The sequence below is a fragment of the Ovis aries genome, chromosome 25, assembly GCF_016772045.2.
Source record: "Ovis aries strain OAR_USU_Benz2616 breed Rambouillet chromosome 25, ARS-UI_Ramb_v3.0, whole genome shotgun sequence".
Taxonomy (NCBI): Eukaryota; Metazoa; Chordata; class Mammalia; order Artiodactyla; family Bovidae; genus Ovis; species Ovis aries.
The window spans coordinates 25,548,149-25,570,689 of NC_056078.1; the positions used below are offsets into that span (position 1 = coordinate 25,548,149).

General features: G+C 51.4%; 2 protein-coding genes across 13 annotated transcripts in view; one reads left to right on the plus strand and one right to left on the minus strand.

The window, feature by feature from the left end:
• Window positions 1-4,164, plus strand: part of LOC101108627 (core histone macro-H2A.2) — a 53,182-nt gene extending 49,018 nt beyond the window's left edge. The window contains exons 8-9 of the mRNA XM_027962449.3: window positions 1,594-1,768; window positions 3,341-4,164. Coding sequence (XP_027818250.1) covers window positions 1,594-1,768; window positions 3,341-3,506 — 341 coding nt within the window. The 3' untranslated portion in view covers window positions 3,507-4,164. The remainder of the gene's footprint in view (window positions 1-1,593; window positions 1,769-3,340) is intronic.
• Window positions 1-21,433, minus strand: part of AIFM2 (apoptosis inducing factor mitochondria associated 2) — a 43,550-nt gene extending 22,117 nt beyond the window's left edge. The window contains exons 1-11 of one of the 12 annotated variants that reach the window (XM_042240941.2): window positions 21,364-21,433; window positions 20,431-20,542; window positions 13,909-14,102; window positions 13,436-13,551; window positions 12,257-12,376; window positions 11,616-11,708; window positions 9,361-9,451; window positions 8,100-8,252; window positions 6,205-6,405; window positions 5,714-5,888; window positions 4,155-4,483 (exon numbers count right to left, since the gene is read on the minus strand). In XM_042240941.2, coding sequence (XP_042096875.1) covers window positions 5,737-5,888; window positions 6,205-6,405; window positions 8,100-8,252; window positions 9,361-9,451; window positions 11,616-11,708; window positions 12,257-12,376; window positions 13,436-13,551; window positions 13,909-14,102; window positions 20,431-20,459 — 1,149 coding nt within the window. In that variant the 5' untranslated portion in view covers window positions 20,460-20,542; window positions 21,364-21,433 and the 3' untranslated portion in view covers window positions 4,155-4,483; window positions 5,714-5,736. Of the gene's footprint in view, window positions 1-4,154; window positions 4,484-5,713; window positions 5,889-6,204; window positions 6,406-8,099; window positions 8,253-9,342; window positions 9,452-11,615; window positions 11,709-12,256; window positions 12,377-13,435; window positions 13,552-13,908; window positions 14,103-20,430; window positions 20,543-21,103 lie in introns of those variants that run through there. The other 11 variants (XM_042240938.2, XM_042240939.2, XM_060406856.1 and 8 more) reach the window with 11 other exon arrangements.
• Between the last annotated feature and the right edge of the window lie 1,108 nt (window positions 21,434-22,541).

Consider the following 22,541-nt stretch of genomic DNA (forward strand, 5'->3'; position numbering starts at 1 on the left):
TGAATGGCACAGAGCCCCAGCTCCACAAGGTGGGTGGCTTAGAGGCAAGCAGCAGGTGGCTGCAGCCACCGACGCCCCCAAGGGGCCAGAGAGTGGCCAGTGGATCAGACCCAACCGCTCCTTTGGAGATCAATGGCCACAAGGACTTACCTAGAACTCCTCACTATCAGCTCTGGCACTGACAATAAAGAGGTTTGGGGGAGTAAAAAAAAAAAATAGGGAGTATGAACTGAAATTATGAGACCAAGCAGCTGTGATTTAACTTCACAACCTATTGTGAACACCTGCTCGCTGCAGGCTTCTCAGGTATACAGGGATGATCAAAAGACAGTCCCTGTCCAAGGAGGTGTACAACCTAGTAGAGTGGGTCTCAACTTATGGAGGGTCCTCAAGTCACCAAGCACAAGGCCTGCATCAGACCTACCAAGTCAGGACCTCAGATGGGGAGAGAAGAGAGGGATTGTCAGTTTTTAAAAGCCATTTTATTAGTCTCCTATCACTAGAAACTATTACAGGCCTGCACAATTTAGCACAAACTTGGTAGCATCAAACAACACAAATGTATTGTCTTAGCACTCTGGACATCAGAAGGCCGCAGTTAGTCTTAAGCTGAAATCAAGGTGCTGGCAGGGCTGGTTCCTTCTTAAAGCAGCTGTTCCTTGCCTGTTCCAGCTTCTGTTTGTGCTAAGTTATTTCAGTCATGTCCGACTCTTTGTGACTCTATGGACTGTAGCCCGGCAGGCTCCTGTGTCCATGGGATTCTCCAGGCAAGAATACTGGAGTGGGTTGCTTTGCCCTCCTCCAGGGGATCTACCTAACACAGGAATCGAACCGGCATTTATTGGCAGGCAGGCTCGTTACCACTCTCGCCACCTGGGAAGCCCGCTCCAGCTTCCAGCCTCCTGCATTCCTTGGCCCCTGGACACATCACTCCCACCCCTGCTCCTCTGTCACAGTGCCTTCACCTACCTTTGACCTCTCTGCCTCCCTCTTATCAGAACCTGTATGATACCTTTAGGGCTCAGCTGGATAGTCCAAGATAACCTTCCCATCTCACTGTTCTTCGCTTAATCACATCTGCAAAGTCGCTTTTTCCGTGTAAGTTATCATTCACAGGTTCCAGGAGTCAGAGACGAGTGCACTGTGTACCTTTGTGTGTGTGCACATGTGTGCTCACTCATGTACAACTCCTTGTGACCCCATGGACTGTAGTCCACCAGGCTCCTCTGTCCATGGGATTTTCCAGGCAAGAGTACTGGAGTAGGTTGCCGTTTCCTCCTCCAGAGGAGCTTCCCAACTTAGGGATCGAACCCACGTCTCCTGCATCGGCAGGCAGATTCTCTACCACTGCACACATACTACCTGGGAAGCCCCACACCTTTGATTAGGAGGCCAGAAGGCAGACCATGTGAACGTCTGCGGCATACTGTAACATCTGTTTCCACTGTGTACCTGAAACTTGTGCCAACCGTCAGAAGCAATTCTGCCACGGCTCTTCCTCTCCTGAGGAGGACGCAGGAGGTTCAGCCTAACCCCCTGGCTTAGTGTGGAGACATAAGAAATAACCTGCAGCATCTCTCTCTCATGTCGCAGCTGCCGTCAGCCAGTCGAGCGGACTCGCAGCCAAATTTGTCATCCACTGTCACATTCCTCAGTGGGGCTCTGACAAATGTGAAGAGCAGCTTGAAGAGACCATCAAAAATTGCCTCTCGGCAGCAGAGGACAAGAAGCTGAAGTCGGTGGCATTCCCGCCCTTCCCCAGCGGCAGGTAAGATGTTCTCTTCTGGGCGGGCGGCAGGGATGCTGGGTCAGTTCATCCAGCTTTCTCCCTGGGAATCAGCTGCACTCCCACTTGGTGACATCCAGCTTGGCCATCCCGGAGGACGCAACCAAGGCCTGCCGGTGGCAGCCAAGCACTTTGACCAGGCGACAGAGTGAGAAACCCAGGTTCCATCGTTCGAAACAGAGAAAGGTAGCCTCCAGGAGGAACAGGAGGCAGAGTTCCTTTTTGAGAGCCGGGTTCAAAGGCCACATGCCCACCAGCTGTCCCTGTCTAGAACACAGAATGGGAAACACCAGGCTCGAAGGCGCTTGCTTCTGAAAGCGTGGTCCACCCACCAGCAGCAGGGAGCCCACAGAGTTAGGATGCAAATCTCAGAGTCCCCAGGGGAATCCCATGCTGCTCTGGGGTTGGGCGAGCCCTGCGGCTGAGGCTGGAGAAGTGAAAGGTCCTCAGCAAGGGCTTGCTTTCAGGGTTTGGAGAAATGATTGCTGTCTCTGCCACAGACCCCAGCTGGGCACGGGAGCAATATTTCAGGCAAATAATGAGGCTGTCTGTCCTCACATGTAGCATGGCCTCTCCCCTTCCACTCACAGCCAGAGGGAATTATTGCTTTAATTTTGAACAGCCTCTCTCTTGAGAGTCCTCCATATCGAAGATGATTTACAGTCTGAAGATGTGACGGCTGAGTCATACCGGAAGGCAGAGAGGGAAGGAATGAGGCTTAGCTTCCTGCCGCAATTCTATCCCAACCTAACTGGGCAGTGCTGGGTCTCCATAGGCTGGCCTGGAGACACTTTGAATGGAATTCTCTGCATACAGCTGCGACCACGTGCCAGGATGTTCTGGGCTGGGACATGACAGCTGACCAAGAAGAATTCTTATCAGGCCAGCCCATCCCAGACCCACCCAAGGGGGGCCAGGGTGTCACCACGATGGTTGGGTCCCTGGCAGACAGCTCTCCTGTGGCATCCTGGGGCTTGGGGCCCTGCCCAGAATCATCACTGCTGAAATTACATTGGCACATCCACATGGGTTAGTGAGAGGAAGGTGAAATGCATGGAACAGGAACTAATGACGATGTGCCTCTTTTGAGCATACATTTGTGCCCTTTAATAGATAATCCGTTTAGCATGGAAACCAGTTTTGAGTGAGCTAATAAAAACTATACAGGCTCTCTGCAAGATCAGGTATTTTAAATACTGAGTTGGTATTTTTTAAAGCTAAGCCGGACTTGAGTCAGGCCACATAGATTCAAACACAGGGCTCCTCACCAGCCAGCCCTAAAACCATGGTGCCTCTCTGAGCCAGTGTGGCACTTGTGAAGTGGGGACTTTACAAGGACCTTGCCCGTCTCCTTCCCAAGCTGTCCCTCTCCTGGGGTCAAAAGAGATTGTGTGTGGACCCCCCCTGCACACAGTAAGACCTTGAGTGATAGGAACAAGGGCCTGGTGCCAAGATAAGAAGGAACCACGTTGCCCCCACCCTGGGCTGAGGGCAGAGTTCCTTCATGGGCCCCAGGACTAAAGTGACATTGGCTCCTCTTTCCCTTTGGCACAGAAACTGCTTCCCCAAACAGACGGCAGCCCAGGTGACCCTCAAAGCCATCTCGGCCCACTTTGATGACTCGAGTGCATCCTCGCTGAAGAATGTCTACTTCCTCCTCTTCGACAGCGAGAGCATCGGCATCTACGTACAGGAGATGGCCAAGCTGGATGCCAAGTAGCCGCCCTGCGCCCACCGGCGGCCACCACACTCACCAACGGGAATCAGGAGGATCAGAGTCACAGGAGCGGGGTTTTATCTTTAAAAGGAGAGAGGAAGGGTGACGGCAGGGGAGCGGAGGGCAGCTGAAAGGGAAGCGGGTAGCAGGAGCCGCAGGAGCAGGCCCTGCCCATGGGAAGAGCCCTCTGCATTTCCATTATTTTATATTCGCGTTAAAAAAGAGCCTCAGTCCGTAATTAACCAGGTCTCCACCAGGGTTTTCTTTCTATGTGTTTTCTTCCTGTTGTTTTAGAACTTTTTTAAAAAAAAACACAGACTTCGTTTAGATTTATAGCATTGACTTTTACACACACACAAAATCCTTTCAAAATTCTTAAAATCTTCTGTTTCTCCTTTTTTTGCAAGGGAAGAGGGCGGAAAAAAAAAAGTGACTTGGGCTTTTTGTTGGCTGTCTGTATTCAGTGATGGGAGAGAAGAAAATTAGAAAGGCATCTCACTGGTGCTTTTCTTTTCTGTTTTAGTGCCCCCACCTTTAACCCTATAATATCTGTAACTGCTCTTAAAAAGATTTTGCTTCAGGCTTTGTTTTGTTTCGTTTTGTTTTTTTTTTAAAGAAAATGAAAGGAAAAAAAATAAAAGATCCAGTGTCTTTCTTACAATATATTCTTTTATTGCAACGTTGTCCTCAGTTTGGAGAACTGTGTCCCCGTGGATGGACACTTCTAGAATGTTATAAGTAGAACAGGGCCTGTCCCTACAGGACAGAGGCTCCCACCATGCCAGGCCCCAGGGCAGACGGCACGCAATGGCTTGTGTTTCTCAGGCAGCAGGTCCCGCTTGCAGGAAGGGAGCCTGGTTGGTTGTGGTCCGCAGGAATGGAGGCCTGGGTGAAGCCTCCATGGGGTGGCCATTCTTTGGGAGAGAGGCACAGTCTCTCTAAGGCATGGGCAACAGCATGGAACAGACTTGGGCCACAGCCTAGACAGGATAGACCACAAGACCCTAGTGAGGCTGGTATCCTAAGAATTCTGGCCAAGTACCCAGAGGTTACCATTAAAAGTAGGCAGCGAGAGAGAGGGTGGGCCAGGGCAGGGCCTGAATTTATTCAGATGAACTGTTCAGCCACTTCCACCTTAGGCTTGTGGTCCCAAATAGGCTTGTGCCTGATTAGAAGTCCTCTCTCTAACAGAGGAGTCAACTTTTTATTTTTTATACCTTAACATCATTGGTGGCAGGCATTATTGCCACAAGGCTGAGCCTCCAGATAAGTGACATTGGGGTTGGTCAGGAAATCAGAAGAACAAAACCACAGGGTTCCCACAGGGTACTCCTGCCCCAGCATCAGCTAGAGATTTGTCACAAATTTGCCCATGATGCTAGCCTGGAAGCATGCAGGGGTTCCCCTGCTGAACCCCAATCTATTCGCTGAATGTTAGCCAGATTGCAACCGGTGAAAATGGTCACATTAGCTTGGCTGCCTTTCCTTAAACACCCCCAGCAGCTGGCAGACCAGGCTTCTGTCTTAACCCTTTAGGTCTATAAAAACTCGCTCTCTGGTAGAATGGACTATCCAGGAGGGAAATTTCATCTAATGCTTCTTAAATACCACCTATGGTATATAATCAGGATCTAAAAATAGAAATATTTGTTTCATGAAGAATAAAAATGGTATGGACTAACAGTTGAAAAATCAGGCTCCTATTAATCTGAGTGTTGCAGGATGTACAGGCTTCCCCAGACCCCATGTGATGGGAGAGGTTGGGATGCAGGCCATCGCTCCATCCCAGCCCCCTTTCCTTAGCTGGTTTTGTGCAGGCCCTCTTTCCTGCCCTTACAGACAGGGAGATGCTTCCTGCCACCAGGAGAGGGAGCTCTCTCCCCTACTCAGAGCTCTGAATGCCACATACCGCACGCACACACCCAAGAGGAGGCTAGGGTAGAGAAGGCAGGCTATGCCCTTCCCAGGAACAAGGGAACCCTTCAGCCAGCATGAGTGCAACACCTTTGCAAACCCAGAACGAGTCCCTTAGGGGTGTCTGTTTTAACATTAACATCCCTCTCCCTCGCCCAGTTTCTGGTTTTCTATAAATTGTGTGTCTGGTCGGCATTTCACTGACATCTTACTCCAGGAAAAGAGCTTTTCCCCTTAGGCATTTGTCAAGTGGGTACCATCTGTCAAGAAATCTGATCCCCAGGCGGCGGTGGTACCTGTCTCTCTCCTGGATTCCCCATCAGGGTGGAGACTGTTTCATGGTTTTCCAGCTCGTGGAGACCAACAGGTCCCGGCTCTTGGCCAGCCGAACCATAAGCCGCCCCACATAGAAGCCGCTGATCTGGCCCACGCCGTCATTTCTCCCCATGGCCAGGAGGAACGTCAGTGAACCTGCAGAGCAGAAACACGCACACAATCTAGAATCCTGCTCACTGTTCACGGACCTACAACTCCCTGGGCACAAACCCTTCCCGGGGCCTTCAGTGTCGGGGTGGGGAAATGCATACGGCCTTCAGGAAGGTGGCCAAGTCCCCAACATACCTTCCTAGAGCTCTGGGTTGGGGTTGGGGTTGGGGTTGTGGGGGCGGGTTCCTATCCCTAACTTTCAGAGTGTGTTCTAGCATTCAGGCATCCTAAAGTCCACAAAGGCTTCTCCGCATCTAACCCAAACTCTCTTAAGACTGTGCCGCATGTGGGGCTTCCTGACCTGGCTTGTAGGTTTTGAGGGGCCTCTGTTTCATGGAGTTGACAATGTTGGCCACAGCGACGTTGGCGTGGAGGCCGGCGTGATAGGCCATCTTGGGCTCCCTCACGTCGGCGCAGTCTCCGATGGCATAGATGTGGCTGTAACCTTCCACCTGGAGGTACTCGTTTACTTTCAGAGCACCGTTGCCGGCCAGCCGGTCACCTGCCAGGAAGAACCAGCCCGAAACCAAGATCCTGAGCTGCCGTGGCACCTGAACCGCAATGAGGGCTGGCCGTGGTGCTGGTCTGGCCACCCTCTAAAGGCACATCCTCAAGAGGAAAGTCTCCTTCCTGGTTTATTTCTGCCTGACCTCTCCACCTCAGAATGCTTCATGCAAAGGTGAGGTTACAATTCTAGGGTGGAAACTGGTCAGAAATATCGGAAAGGGTCACTTCTTACAAAGCACTTGAATCTTTATAAGTTACCACGATTAACAAGAATTCACTTATGATGATTAAGTCACAACCTAGGCAAGTTTTGGATTTCCTTCTGAATGAGGATCAGATTTTTTAAATAACTGCAGGGCTTTAATAAATGATAAACTTTTCTTTATAAGGGACTTTAAACAATTTACCTTTGGAAATATAACATTAGGACCATTAGGTGTTAAGTCCTGGGATCTCTGTACATTTTAAGCCCTCGATCCCACCCCCAAACACCCAGGACTAGTTTCTTTCTGGGATTGGATCATTCTTTTCTGCTAGACACACAACAGGAGCTTCTTATCTAGGAAAGGTACTGGGGAGCACATGATGGGGACCTGGGGACACGCCCACAGTGGGGCCTGAGAAGAAACCACTGAGTCTCCAGCTCACAGATGGAGCCATGGGTCCAGCTCCCTCATCTCCATTTTAGTTCAATAAGTCAACGCTGAGCTTTAAGAACAAGAGGTTTCATTATCGCCCCCGTTCCTCAAGATTGTTCCAAGCTCAAGTGGTCAAATGCCTGGGTCAGGATTTTGGGAGAGCAGCACCTATGGACAGAGAAAGGCCTGACCCTAGAATTTCCCCTGCATCTGCAGAGAAAAGTAAATAAGTGTTAGTCGCTCAGTTGTGCCCAACTCTTTGGGACCCGATGGACTGCAGCCCACCAGGCTCCTCTGTCCATGAGATTTTCCAGGCAAGGATACTGGAGTGGGTTGCCATTCCTTCTCCAGAGGATCTTCCCAACCCAGGGATCGAACCCAGGTCTCCTGAACTGCAGGCAGATTCTTTACTGACTGAGGTACAAGGGAAGCCCAGAGAAAAGTAGAAAAAGCAGAGAAAAGTAACAGAAAGCAAATCTTTCTCTCTGAAACCTGTTTCCATCTCTAACCACTAGGGGCGCGGGATCCAGTTTTGGAAGAGTCCGGTCACTGGGCTGCTGCTGCTAAGTTGCTTCAGTCGAGTCCGACTCTGTGCGACCCCAGAGATGGCAGCCCACCAGGCTCCCCCATCCCTGGGATTCTCCAGGCAAGAACACTGGAGTGGGTTGCCATTTCCCTCTCCAATGCATGAAAGTGAAAAGTGAAAGTGAAGTCGCTCAGTCGTGTCCAACTCCTAGCGACCCCATGGACTGCAGCCTACCAGGCTCCTCCGCCCACGGGATTTGCCAGGCAAGAGTAATGGAGTGGGGTGCCATTGCCTTCGCCTTGAACTAAGTCACCATCAAAACAGCCTAGGGAAGCACAGCAGGAGTGGACCCAAACTTGAAGTGTGATGTCACCATTCAGAAGACACCAAATGAGCTGTTGAGATAGGGTGGGGGTGGGGGGCAGAGCGCCGATTCCTGAGGCAGAGTCCTGCAGGACCTTTCCCAAGGGCTGGAGAGAGAAGAGGTACCCTGCAGAAGGGCCCTCCGCTCAGCCTCCCACTTACCAAACGTGCTGCGGTAGGCTGCACTGTTGATCTTGATACCGTTGCAGACAATCACCAGGTTGGCGTCCACCTCCGTGCCTTTGTCCGTCTGCACCTTGATGCACTCACAATGCTCATTGACAGGCAGCGCCTCCAGGTTGCTCACCCGCTCACCTGTCAGGGGAGGCTCGTTGACCAGGAGGCTGGCGGAGGGCAGGTGTGTCTCTAAGGCCGAGGCCCAAGCCAGGGCTGGCCTAACAGCCAGACACCAGTGCACTCTGCAGCCCTGAGAAGCAACAGCAGGACATCTGGTCCCAAGGGACCCAAGGGGAGGCAGGTTCCAAGAAGCAACTTGGGGAAGTGAGGTTGAGTTTCCCAATAGGTTCTCCAAAAGGTTATTTGAGGAAACCACCTCCCTGAATGTGCACTCCACTAGCCCAGCCAGGCAGGACGAGCCCTCCAGGCTTTTCCCCGTCAGGGACAAGGGAAGTCGAGGGGTCCACTGTCCTTGTTGCCTAGAGGAGGGCTGTACAGCCACTTCCATGAAGCCCAGGAGCGGGGAGGGCTCTCATGGAGCAGACACCTCACCCTCCCAGCAAAAGGTGAGAGGGTCAGGGAGGGAACTGGGGGGATCACATTCCCAGAACAAGAGCCCCACCCTAATATGCTGGGTAGATCTCTTCCCTCCTGCTGTGGACAAAAGCCATGCTCTTCACCACCCTCAAAAAGTGAAAGTGTTAGTCTCTTAGTTGTGTCTGACTCTTTGCGACCCCATGGACTGTAGCCCGCCAGACTTCCTCTGTCCATAGAATTCTCCAGGCAAGAATACTGGAGTGGGTTGCTGTTCTCTTCTCCAGGGGATCTTCCCGACCCAGGGATCAAACCAGGGTCTAGATTCTTTACCATCTGAGTCACAGGGAAGTCCCACCACCCTCAAAATACAAACCAAAAACACCTCTTCTCTCCACCAAAGAGATATCATAATTCAGGTAGAATATTTTATGTGATTTTTAAACCATTCAACAAATGGGTCCCACCTGTACTCCATCCAAAGCAACATCCAGGACGGTGCTGCCTCCACCACACAGAAGTCTGTCAGGACCGGGGCCTCGGCCCTGCCCAGACACACCTTCAGGAGAACAGTGGGCTAAATGGGCACGGAACGGAGGGCCTGGGCTGAGCACGGCCAGCCTCACTCAGACTGTGGACAGAGACCAAGTCTCTGCCGGGGAGAGGGACCAGGCAGGAGGGGCCTTGCACGTACTCAGCAGCAGCTGCACACCTTTCCGGAGCAAGATCTCCTTCACTTCCTGCCGGACACAGGGCAGGAGCTCTGTGTCTGCGAGGGCCATCTGGGAGTGAATGAGAGTGACCTGGGGGCAAAGAACCACAGGGCAGAGAAAAAACACTGAGTCTCCCACTCACACAAAGAGGCCCGAAAACAGAGCAGCGCTTCTCCCCCACCTCCTCCCAACTTCCAGTTTACAGGTGAGGAATCTGAGGCCCCAGAGAAGTAAGTGGCCCACTGGCAGATCTGTTATAAGACAGTAAAGAATCTGCCTGCTATGCACGAGACCCGGGTTTGATCTCTGGGTCAGGAAGGTCCCCTGGAGAAGGGAATGGCTACCCAGTCCAGTATTCTTGCCTGGAAAATTCCATGGACAGAAGAGCCTGACGGGCTACATTCCATGGGGTCGCACAGAGCTGGACACAACTGAGCGACTAACACTTTCACTTTCAGACCAGTTAATGGTGAGCTGGGCTGGAACCCATATCTCCCAGACTAGAATTCTTTCAGATGTGCCAATGCTTCTTGACACATACCTCACCGAGAGACATGTGGAAAATTATTTTCAAGCATCCTTGGACACTTACACAGTCTCTATGTAAGCCATTGACACCCTGTAAATCAGGCTGACATTTACACCAAAGCTGGTTCTAAAACTGGTGCTTCCAGGCATGTCTATTTGCTGCCTGGGTCAGTGCAGTGAAGTGGAAGGCAGCCTGTAGAGATGTTCAGAGCTTGGACTTTGAAATCAGACTGCCTGGGTTGAAATCCCATCTCAGATATCCACTCAGACACCTCCCAAAGACTTTGTAAGGTGGACAGTCCCACTCAGAGGAATTTTGTAATGATGAAGTGGCTAAGCAGAAAGTACAGAGCTCAGTACATGTACGTGCGTACTCAAGTCATGTCTCTTTGGGTCCCTATGGACTGTAGCCCACCAGGCTCCTCTGTCCATGGGATTTCCCAGACAAGATTACTGGAGCAGGTTGTCATTTCTGCCTCAAAAGGATCTTCCTGACCCAAGGATTGAACCCGCATCTCCTGCGTTGGCAGGTGGGTTCTTTACTGCTGAGCCACCTGGGAAGCCCCAACTCAGCACATACTGACTCCTCAATAAAGGGTCACTACTATTATTCTTACCTGTCTACTAATTATAAACATACAAGAATTACACTGAGTTATTTACTACTTCAGACCAGTCTCTACCCCATAAATCAAAATTAATCAACTTCTACATCAGTCACTCATAATAATTTCCAATAAATCATCAGAGAATAGCCATATAATTAAATTAGCCTATATTGATCTCTCTTTTCAAAACCAACCTGCCTTTCCCTAGGGAAAAAGAACCAGCCACAGGCTCCACGTGGCTCCCAGAAGCTGATCTGGCATCAGCTACACGCAAGCTCTCGCCTCATGGACCCATAATTGGTGAGCATCACTCAGCCCTAGGCTGAGCGTTTACAGCCTGCTCCGTTTGTCTCCAAGATGCCAGCAAGACAAATGGGAACAGGACCACCCTCTCACGGGCAAGAAAGCAGTGCTGGCCAGTCCTTCCCCAGCAGGGGCTGTGAGGGGTGCGCTGCAGGGTCCCCCATCTGTCCAGGGAGAAGACTACTGTCTCTTATCCAGAAAAAGTGTAAGTGTTGGTCGCTCAGTCATGTCTCACTCTTTTGCAACCCTATGGACTGTAGCCTGCCAGTCTCTTCTGTCCATGGGATTCTCCAGGCAAGAATACTGGACTGGGTTGCCATTTCCTCCTCCAGGGGATCTTCCTGACCCAGGGATCAAACCCAGGTCTGCTGCATTGCATTGCAGGCAGATTCTTTACCATCTGAGCCACCAAGGAAATTCGTCTCTTACCCAGACAAGACACCAATGAGGGAACCTTTGACCAAGCTGGTTGTCAGCAAAAAGAGGTAATCAAAGTTTCTATCACAAAGGAGAAATTGCTGCAGGGCACACAGGAGTTAACCTTTTGTAATGTTTTTCCCCTGGGCTTGATCCTCCGGGTTGGCCTAGAGGGCAGAACCCCTCACTGAATGAGGGCACACCCTAGCTCTCCAGGAAGAATTCCCAGCAGAATGGGACTTTAGGGGGGGCCCAGTACAGAGAGCAGGAGATGGGAAACACATGCTCCCACTTTATGTTAATGGGACTCCCTTCCCAGGCCCTGAGCAAATTCTGAGGTTCATTAGACAAAAAAGAAGCCCACTTTGGGGAGTTCAAACCCAAGGTCACTGGCCTACCTCTTTCTCGGGGTATTCCGTTTTAATCTCTGCTGCCATCTCCACTCCTGCAGAGCCTCCTCCCACCACCACAATGGACTGTGAGCGCTGAACCTGGAGAAGCAGGAAATATAAGCACACCCTCAAGTCCACCCCACCTCTGGGCCCAGACTAGGAAGTGGGTACCTTGACCAAGGAAGCATAGAGAACCCTTTCCAAGTTCAGGGTCCAAATAACCTTCCTGGGGATCAGGCTCTTGCTGGTTGTCTCCCTGCATTTCTTACTAAGCTCTCACTACCTGCCCACCTTGCAGATGAGCGGATCTGCCTGAGTTCATAGGCTAGGTTCTTAACTTCAAGTCTAACGTCTGCTCATGACTATGTGAGAAGTTCCCCAGGCCTCTCAGTGGCTTTGCAGAGAAGGAAAGGCCTGACCTCAGTCACACGGCTGCATGACCTTCTCCAGGTCCCCATGCCTCATCTATTCAGTGGGGACAGACCCATTCCACCCACCTCTCAGGATCCCCATGAGAACCAAGAGCATGGATCCAAGCCCGCTCTGTAAAACATAGGCCCTGTACAACAGCTCCTGCAGCTGTTTCGCTCTCCCGGCACACCCCCAGCTCTGTCCTCAATCCCTGCCCCTGGCAGTGGGCAGCTCACCTGCGTCACCATGTTCTCATAGGCCTGGATGGCCATCTGCTGGCTGGAAACCTGGTTAAACTTCCCTGGGAAGAGCCCAGTGCTGCCTGTGGCCAGGATGAGATGTGAAAAGGGTAGGGCCTGGGAGGAGCAAGGAAAAAAAAAAAGGTGAGGGTAGAGCCTGGGCTTCTGCATCCAACCCCAGGCTCTACCAGGCAAAAAACTATTTCTGGGGAATAAGTAGGATTCTAGCTTCCAATGTGGAGTTAGTCTAGAATTTCCCTATTACTACATTTATTCTAGAAGAAACTTCCCCCATTCTGGCCAAAAGAAGAAAAAAAAAAAGGGAAGAAAATCCCTTGGGCTGGCCAAAAAGTTCATTCTTTCGGGTTTTTCCGTAAGATGTTACAGATATAAAATTGGCAAAGGCAGAGCTGCTCTGATGGGAGGGAGATGGAGGATCTGTATCCCACTCAGCTCACCACTCCCCCATGGAGGCCTGAGATGCCCTCAGGGACCCAAAACTACAGGATAAGGACTTTTTCTATCATCATGCCAAGCAGAGGTTCTATAGTCTTAAAATTGATTCAAGGAGGACTAATTCACAAGAAACCACTCATTCATTAAAGACAGGAATTGGAGCCCCTTTGTCCAACCCCCACTTAGCTTTGACTAGAGCAGAGGGCCAGGCTGGAGGGGATCCTCCAGTGGGTGGGCAGGTCGCAGCTCACTGACAGATTTCTGGTCCCTTGGGGATCCACCAAACACTGAACTTATACCAGGCTGGGTGCTGGGAAACCTCTGCACCCCTCCCCCACTGGGTGATGTGGGATCGTGGCACCTACCCCTTGATTCCAGACAGCGAGGGGGCCTCTGGGCTGGGCGAAAAAAACTGGGTCCACATGCTGGTGGAGGGTTGGGGTGCACCTCCCTCCCAGGGTCACAGTGGGCATTAAAGGAGAACACACGAGGCTTCAGACAGTGCCTGGCATACAGGGAGGGCTCCAAAAATGTCTGCACCACTCCTGTGGCCGCTGGGGTCTGGCCTCGGCTCAGGAGGCATCTGCTATCTTCCAGGCACAGGGAAGGGATGGGGGCGCCTCGTCCCTGAGGAGACCAGCCCAGGTATCCTCCCACCAGCAGCCACATCCCTGGGGCCTCCTGAAATCAGCTGAGAACGGCCAGCCCCGCTGGACTCACCTGGCCATCCTCCAGCAGCACTGTCTGATTCTTCAGGTCTATCTCGACCACCAGGCCCTGCCTGAAGTTTTCCTTGAAGGTCACCGAGTAGGAAATGAATGTCTTTTTGGCAAACCCTGGGGAATGGATAGGAAGGAGGTTGCAGTATAAAGCTGGGCTGCCCACAGGAGGCCAGAATAACTCAGAACCCATCCTGAGCTGCATGCCAACAGTGACACCGCCGGTTAAACGACCCCTGGGTAGCCACTACACCCTAGAGCACCCAGTCTGAGCCCTAGGTCCTTAAGGAAGCTCACACTCTGACTTCTGGGGCCTTCATGTGGTAGCTGCTTAAGGGCAGGGACTTAGGATTCCCCAGAACCTGTCAATGGTGGAATTTAGGCACCTTGCCGTAAAGGGAGAAAACCACCCTCTGACCCACAGTGGTGAATAGGCCACTGTCACAAAGAAAGCCCCAGAGAGGGGCCCCTTACCACTCTCCACGGAGGCCCGGAGGGCTGCCACGTTGTGGTGGAAGGAGTCCTTCATGTCCACCAGCACAAAAGGGATGTTCAGTGCCTGCAGCTGGCTGGCGGCCGCGATGCCACCAAAGCCCCCGCCCACAATCACAACATGCACGGCTCCCGCATCCATCGAGACCTGGGACCCCATCTCGGACCAGGCACTACTGGGATAGGAGGAAAGACCACATCAGATTCGGGGGGCTCAAGGTTGAGAAGGCAGAGGTGGGCCCACAGCAAAAATGGCCTCAAATGCCAAGACTTGATTTTCTGAAAGCATGCAATCACCTTTCAATGAAACTCCAACTTTTGTAAAATTTGAATTAAATTCCAAAGGAACAAGGGGTATTCTAATTCCATCTCATCCCCCCAGCCCCCCAGTTCCCTTCTCCAAGGCATCTACTGTTATCAAGTTTATATGAATCTTTCCAGAAACATTCTGTGCGCCTACAACCATGATTATTTTTTTTTGCACACATTAAACAACTATTTTGCACTTATTTTCACTCATTAATATATTCATTCAGTCAATAATATAAATTAATGAACCTCTTGCTCTTTGATGTGTTCTGTGCTGTGGATGCCATAGTCAGAGACAGACAGAAAGATAAGGCTTAGCCCTTTTAAAGGGAGGATTTCAAACTCAAAGGGCCAGTAGATGATGATGTGGGAAGCTGGATGCGTGCACAGTACCAAGGAACAGTGGGTGTGCCTCTGGGGAGCTGGTGAGCAGAGACCACGTTAAAGGAACAAACAGAATTCTTTAAGGAGCGCACTAAGCAGACAGTGACCAGATTCCACCCAGCTCACAGGCCACCAGCTTCAGCCCCAGGTCTAAGGAGATCAGTTAGCCGGTAAGACAACCAGCCTATAAAATAGGCTGCGGTGTGAGGCTATGACAATGGGGTCAGGAGGAGGGGGCTGCTGGAGCAGAGGAGGTGCAAAGGGACTGCTGGGTGACATCCCCCAGGAAAGAGGGGGCAAGAAGGAAGCTCTGCTGAGAGAAGAAACAGTGCTGGTTAAGGACCAGGAAGGAAGTCTGCAGGTGAGAAAGAGGCTGGAGAAGCGCTGATCATGAGGGCTCCAGGGAGAGCGGCAGGTGATGCAAGGTCCTGCTTGATGTCCAGGAAAGGGGACCTGCAATCAAAGAGAGCATCTACAAGGAAAGAGGGCCAGGTCTGCAGGCCAGGTGTGGCCCAGGCTCACACACACACGCATGAGCACAGCAAGGAGGAGTGGGGAGGAAGCAGACAGACAGCAAGCTGCCAAAAAGCAATGCAGAAGCACATTCCGGCCCACCTTGTACCCTCAGGCAGCACTGCAGGCAACTGGAAGGCCACCACTCTGCCCTGCATCATCAGTGTGGTCTGGGGCACAACACCGCCCCTCTCTGGGCCTTCATTTACCCTCTGCAATGGGAGGGGCCAGCCCGCAATGTCCTTGAACAGTAGCTTTCCAAGACACAGTGGTCACCAGATCTTCTCACACTTATGGGGGCAGCTTATGGTTGGACCTCCAGGCACTGTTGCCATTGGTATTCAAATACACACCAATTTCTCCTCTGGGGAAGTAAAAACCTGGGTGAGGGAGGGCAGATCTGGCATAGGAGATTGGAGGGAATTTTTAACTTTGCCTTTCATTGACTAAATGGTCCCCAATGTGTTGAAACTTATGCATTCTACCATTCTTTTTAATTATGACTTTTTTATTGGAAGAGAAATATCAATAACCTCAGATATGCAGATAACACCACCCTTATGGCAGAAAGCAAAGAACCAAAGAGCCTCTTGATGAAAGTGAAAGAGGAGAGTGAAAAAGTTGGCTTAAAGCTCAACATTCAGAAAACGAAGATCATGGCATCTGGTCCCATCACTTCATGGCAAATAGATGGGGAAACAGTGGAAACAGTGGCTGACTTTAATTTGAGGGGCTCCAAAATCACTGCAGATGGTGATTGCAGCCATGAAATTAAAAGACGCTTACTCCTTGGAAGGAAAGTTATGACTAATCTAGACAGCATATTAAAAAGCAGAGACATTACTTTGTCAACAAAGGTCCATCTGTCTAGTCAAGGCTATGGTTTTTCCAGTGGTCATGTATGGATGTAAGAGTTGGACTGTGAAGAAAGCTGAGCGCTGAAGAATTGATGCTTTTGAACTGTGGTTGGAGAAGACTCTTGAGGGTCGCTTGGACTGCAAGGAGATCCAACCAGTCCATCCTAAAGGAGATCAGTCCTGGGTGCTCATTGGAAGGACTGACACTAAAGCTGAAACTCCAATACTTTGGCCACCTCATGCAAAGAGCTGACTCATTTGAAAAGACTCATTTGAAATCTTTCTGGGAAAGATTGAGGGCAGGAGGAGAAGGGGAACAACAGAGGATAAGATGGTTGGATGGCATCACTGACTCAATGGACATGAGTGTGGGTAAACTGCAGGAGTTGGTGATGGACAGGGAGGCCTGGCATGTTGAAGTTCATAGCGTCGCAAAGAGTCGAACACAACTGAGTGACTGAACTGAACTGAGTTGCTTTACAATATTTTATTGGCCTCTGCCATATGTCAACATGAATCAGTTTTACAAGTGAGAAACTGACAGGCCTGGGACCAAAACAAGCCCCCCCACAGGTATTGTCACCTTCATGGTCCCAGGCCCTCAGAAAGGTTGCCCAGATATAGCCCGAGGAGTGTTCATCAGGCTGAATCTGCCAACTGGGCCAGGACCCAAGAGGACCCCAGGGACCAGCCAGGGACAGAAGCAGACACCAGGAGCTGAACAGGGCCTGGGAATGTGGCAGGTGGTCAGGCAGGCTATGGAAGGGGTACATTTCACCTGCCCCCTTCAACATGGCTCCCCTCTGTGCCAGCCTGCCCTTGGGGCCAGCAGCCAGTGAAGAGGTCAGAGAACCACCCAGAGAGCTCTGCTTCCAAAGCCAGGGGGTCATAGGACTAAGAAGCTACCAGCTTGTTGGGGAGAGGGGTCCACCATGGGCCACCCAGGGAAGCTTGAGGTGGAGCCTTGAAAAACAGCTGGAGCCAGGGGCCTTCATCACAGAGGAAATAGCTTGGGCCAAGAAGTCCAGTGGCAGGAGGGGAGGAGGTGTGAAGGGCTCAAGGAAGAGGTCTGGGCAACCAGGAAAGCAGGTGACCGGGGCCAGCACGCCAGAGGACTGTCACGTCAGGCCAGTGTCTGCACCTACAGGCTGCCCTGGGGCCCTCACAGGGAAGAAAGCCCCGTGAGCCCAGCACAGGCTGGACGTGCAGTGGGTTAGTCAGATGAGTTGAACTCCTGCTCCCTCAGCGCCCCCAGGATCATTAACCGGTTCCCCGGAGGGCAAACCCTGGCCTCACCCAACTAGGCACAGCCCTAATTGAACTGATTCTCTAGTTGTCCAGGTGCAGAGTGGGGCCTAAGCACACACCCAGGCCCAGGAAGGGCTGCCATAGCCGGGTTGGGGAAAGGAGGCATTTCTTAGCCACAAGCTGCCTGAGGCCCCTCTCCTGGAATCTGCCCTTCTCTCTCCTCCACTGACCCCTGACACACCCACTTGCGGACAGGGGGCCTGGCGGCGCTCCAGCCCATTCCACCCTTTCTCCTCGGCAGCCTCCCTTGCCCAACACTCTTGGATACCCTCCTCTCCCTTGGCTCATCCAATGCCAATTCTCACCTGGGCCCTGGACTCCCCTCTGATCAGCCGTGACCTACTTCTCCAGACACCTAAACCCTTGGCTTAAGCCACAGATCTGCACTCCCAGGCACACACCCTGTAGGGGCTCAGAAAGCAAGTGTGCAATTGGTGATGTTGAACTATAGGTTCTAACGTAGTAGCAGGGCTGGGCAAACAGCCTGAACCAATGGGCAACTCCATCAATCAGTGGACACCTCCACCAATGGGAGATTATAGGCTAGTTATTATACACCCATACGGTGGAATATTCTGGAGGCAATTTAACAGTGAAAGATTTTTTACATGAAAAGCTTGTTCATGATTCATTTGCACCCACAGATCATACAAGACCAAGAGAGAACCATAACATAAACTATGGTCTGTGGGTGATTATGTCAATGTAGGTTCATCAAATGTGACAAACAGAGCACCCTGGTGAGTGATGTCAATAATGGAAGAGGCTATGCGTGTGCTGGACAGAGGGCGTGTTGAAAATTTCTGTGCCTTCCACTCAGTTTTTCTGTGAACCTATGACTACTCTAAAAACATCATAAAGTCTTAAAAAAAAAAAAAAAAAAAAAAGCTTGTCCATGAAAAAGTTAGACAATAGAACAGCACATAGAGCCTGATCTCACTTGTGGACCACCAAGCACAGGTGCCTAACCACACCTACACACATGCATGGAATGATGACAACAGCGGGCATCCACGGAGCTTTCAGCAGCATCTTTGCATTCAGTAGCAGGGGTTCCTCTTCATTTTGGCAAGAACTTCAGGAACTTGCCCAAGATTAATCCTCAGCAGTTTGACATCTGCACTCTAAACCTAAATGCTAATAGTGCTTGCCAGATGATGTTTTTACTTTCTTCTTTGAGCTTTTCCCCTCTTTTTTGGTATTGTTTGAATATGTTTAAGTGAGTATGCCACTTTACAGAAATAATAAAGTTTTAAAGACAGAGCAGGCCTCCTACCACCTAATTTTCTAAATTGAGATATTTGGGGGATTTCTCCGGCAGTCCAGTGGTAGGACTCTGCACTTCCACTGCCGAGGGCCCAGATTTAATCCCTGGTCAGGGAACCAAGATTCCATTAGCCATGCGGTGCAGTGAGATGTTTTTCATATATTATGAAATTCACTATCTTAGTGTGTAAAACCCAGTGGATTCTAGTACATTCGTCAAGTTGTACAACCATCACCACAATCTAATACCAGGACATGTTCATCACTACTCCCCTAAAAAAGACTCCATATCCATTAGAGTTCGTTTCTCATTCCTTCCTCCCTCCAACCCCTGCAATCATTAATCTTTCTGTCACTATAGATGTGCCTACTCCACACCTTTTGCTTCTGGTTTCTTTTGCCTAGCATGATATTTTCAATATTCATCCAAGCTGTTACTTGTATCAGTATTTCTTTTTTTTTTATGGCTGAGTAATAATATTCTATTGTATGGAGATAGCACGCTGTGTTTATCCTTTGGTCCACTGACGGACATCTGGGTTTTTTCCCCCTTTTGGCTAAAGTGAATAATGCTGCTATGAATGTATAACTCTTTGCATGAACAAAAAAATTCTCTTGAGTATATACCTGTGAGTGGAATTGCTGGGTCCCATGGTAACTCTAGACTTCACTTTTTGAGGAACTGCAAACTCACCATCTGATTTTACTGATCATCAAGCCAAGAGAATGAGCACAGAGGATCTTAACTGAATCTTCCCAGATGAAGAAATGTCAGCATAAAAGAAGGTTCAAGAGAACAAATCGTAACTGTCCAGCAACTCCTAAGTAATGCCATCTTTGCCCCTTCCCAAACACACACACAATGTGGCTTATACTCAGATTTTCTCAGTAAATCCTGTTTCCTCTGCCAAGGACACTCAGCCTGATCCCAACGGGACTCTTCTCTAATAAAACAAAGGGCTTTTAGAAATCAACTGAAAAACAAGCAAGTTACATTTAGGCCAAAGCTGTGAAGAGGTCACGTCTCAGAAGACACACAGCGGGGACCATGTGGGCTCCGATCAAAGGGTGGATATCACCCCAGAATTGTTTCATAGAGATTACAAATAAAACCTACAGCTTTCTAGAGCTCACTGGTTATGCCCAAGGTAGATTCCACAGCCATTTCCAGAGCGGCTGACCTGGATGAGAGGGCCTAGCATGCGTGTGTGCATGCATGCTAAGTTGCTTCAGTCATGTCTGACTCTTTGCGACTCCATGGACTATAGCCTGCCAAGCTCCTCTGTCCAGGGAGTTCTCCAGGCAATAACACTGGAGTGCGTTGCCATTTCCTTCTCCAGGGGACCTTCCTGACCCAGGGATCGAACCTGCGTCTCCTGCATTGCAGGTGGACGCTTTACCACTGAGCCACTGGGGAAGATCTGAAAGGGCCTAGAGAGTAACTCAAAACACCATAAACATACCCCTCCCCACAGGGGAAGGCAAAGGGGTGAATGGCCTCCCTCGCCGGACACCAGGGCCCGGGCTGAGAGTAGGCACTCCACAGCCAGCTCCTCAGGAAACATATGCAGAACAAAACCCCAAAAGACCAGTTTCCGAAAGGGACTCAAAGTCTGAAAAAGGGGTTGTCGTTTCATGTCCCAGGAGAGGGCATTTTTGGACAGACCGGTTCCTTCATGTGTCATATAGCCTCTGGTGCCAAAACCCAGGCCACACAACTTGTACAGTCTCCTGGGAGCCAGTCACTTTGTGGTTCCCCTAACATCCCCACAGTCTGTGCCTGGACCCTGGCTTCCTCATTTCACCACCAGACATAGAGATCAGGCTTGCCCTGGAGCATACCTGCTCTGCCCAGCCCCTCACTTACCTGATGGATAGTCCTGAGCAAAGGCCCATCCAGCTGGGTCTCACCTCCCGCTCTGAAATGGACTCTCCAAATGCGAGGTTACTGACTGCACTCCTTGGAGGCCTCTGACAGCCTGGGGCAAGTACATACCCAAGGAGGTCTCCTTGATGTTTTAACACGTTTACATATTTTGAACACAAGGTGCAGAGCTGGGATACGTGGAAGCCCCTTCCCAAACCAAGTCTGAACCTCTGCCCTGTGCCTGCCCTGCTGTGGCACCATCAACTCCCAAGCCTCTTGCCTCTCTCAATGTCATGGTACAATCAAGGGGCAGAGACAGTGTAACCAGAGGGGAAAGACAGGGTATATTTAATGGGTGCTCTGAAACAAAAATCTCAGACATCAGGCACCAAAAGCAACTCCTGCTGGATCAGGAACTTCTGGACCCCGCTGGCAAATCCGAGTTACTTGAGTCACCTCTGGCCTTAGTTCCCGGGAAAGCTGGAGCTCCGTGGAGGAGCGGACCTCCCAGTGCACCCTGGAGCCTGGGTAACCCCCGCATTTTCCTCCTGACCCTGAGGCTTTTCTCCCGCCTTGTGACATCGGCTTCAGTCCTCCCACGGCGGCTTCCACCGTCTAGCCGCGACCCTCGGAGCCCTCCCGGGATGGGGGTCGGGGGAAGTGTCTGTCTTACTTGGGAAGACTTAGCACGGATCTCCAGGGTTGGGCATGAACGAGGTGACAGGCAACTTTGCTCCATCCTCGCTGGAGCAAACTTCCTCCTTGACTTTTGGGGGACCGGGGGGGCGGTGCAGGCCTGAACCCCGCTTCCCATACAGATCGCCCTCTCCTCCCAAGGCCACATCGGACGCCCCGGCCCCCGCCGCTGTTCCGGGCAACTTGGGGCCCAGCAGCCGCGGGGGTCCCGGAGAGCCCGCCCGGCGTGCCCCTCACCTGCCAGCGGCCTCTTGCCGCTCCCGCTCCCGCCAGCAGCTCCCGTTGTCGCCGCCCGGCCCGAGGCCCCGCCCGGGCCGGCGTGACTCGGCGCGTCCGCCCTCCAGCCTGGGCTGTGCCCCTGGCGGCCCCCCAGGGAACTGCAGCGGCCCAGGAATCAACCGCCTCAACCGTGTGTCCTTGACCCCTGCGGCCGAAGCCTCCCGCGCTGCGCCGGCCCGGCTCCCCTGCGGGACCCCCTACCAGTCGCCGTTCCTTGGAGCGCGGGGCTCCGACGCGGGCTGTGGGACCTCGGCGGCGCGGATCACCAGCCTTCTGCCCTCGCTTAGGTAAAAAGCTGAGCACTTAATCCATGTCTGGTATTGTGCTAGGCGAGCGGGGTTGGGGCGAGGGGTTGTAAAAGGTAGAACAAGACAAGGTATGGTTTCTGCTTTCCTCGAGGTTGATAGTCTGGGAAAAGATACTACACTACAAGAAAAAAAAAAAAAAATATATATATATATATATATATTACTAATTGCAGTAAGAAAGACTGGGGGCAAAAGAAGGGTGCCAAGGCCTCTCTCCAAGGATAAATTAGCCCTGAGCAGAGAAGAGGCAAAGAACTGACAATGGGGGCATTGCAGGAGAGGCTGGGGACAGAGCAGCCCAGCGTGGCAGGATGGCACAAGCCTCCAGGCCCTGGTGAAGACTGTCCAGGGCAATGGGGAGCACCTGCTGGGTTTGTTTGTTGGGTTTGTTGTTTGGGGTTTTTTTTTTTTGGTTTTGGTTTTGGTTTATTTTTGGTCACAGCATGAGGGATGTTAGTTCCCTAACCAGGGATCAAACCCACGCCGCTGCAGTGGAAGCATGGAGACCTAACTGTTGGACCACCAGGGACGTCCCACTGCTGGGTTTTAAACAGAAGAGTGAGGTCTGAGTCAAGTTGGAAGGTGAAAAGATGGGGGAACGGAGGGCTGCCTGAAACTCGAGGAACTAGGAGGAGGAGAGTCCAGGGGGAAGAAGAAGGCTGTTGGACTCTGTCAAGAAATATACTGATGTAAACTGGAGGTAGGATCGAGCCAATTTGGTGACAGATAAGCCATTTTCTGGAGAAGGAAATGGCAACCCACTCCAGTGTTCCTGCCCAGAGAATCCCACAGACAGCGGAGCCTGGCAGGCCACAGTCCACGGGGTCG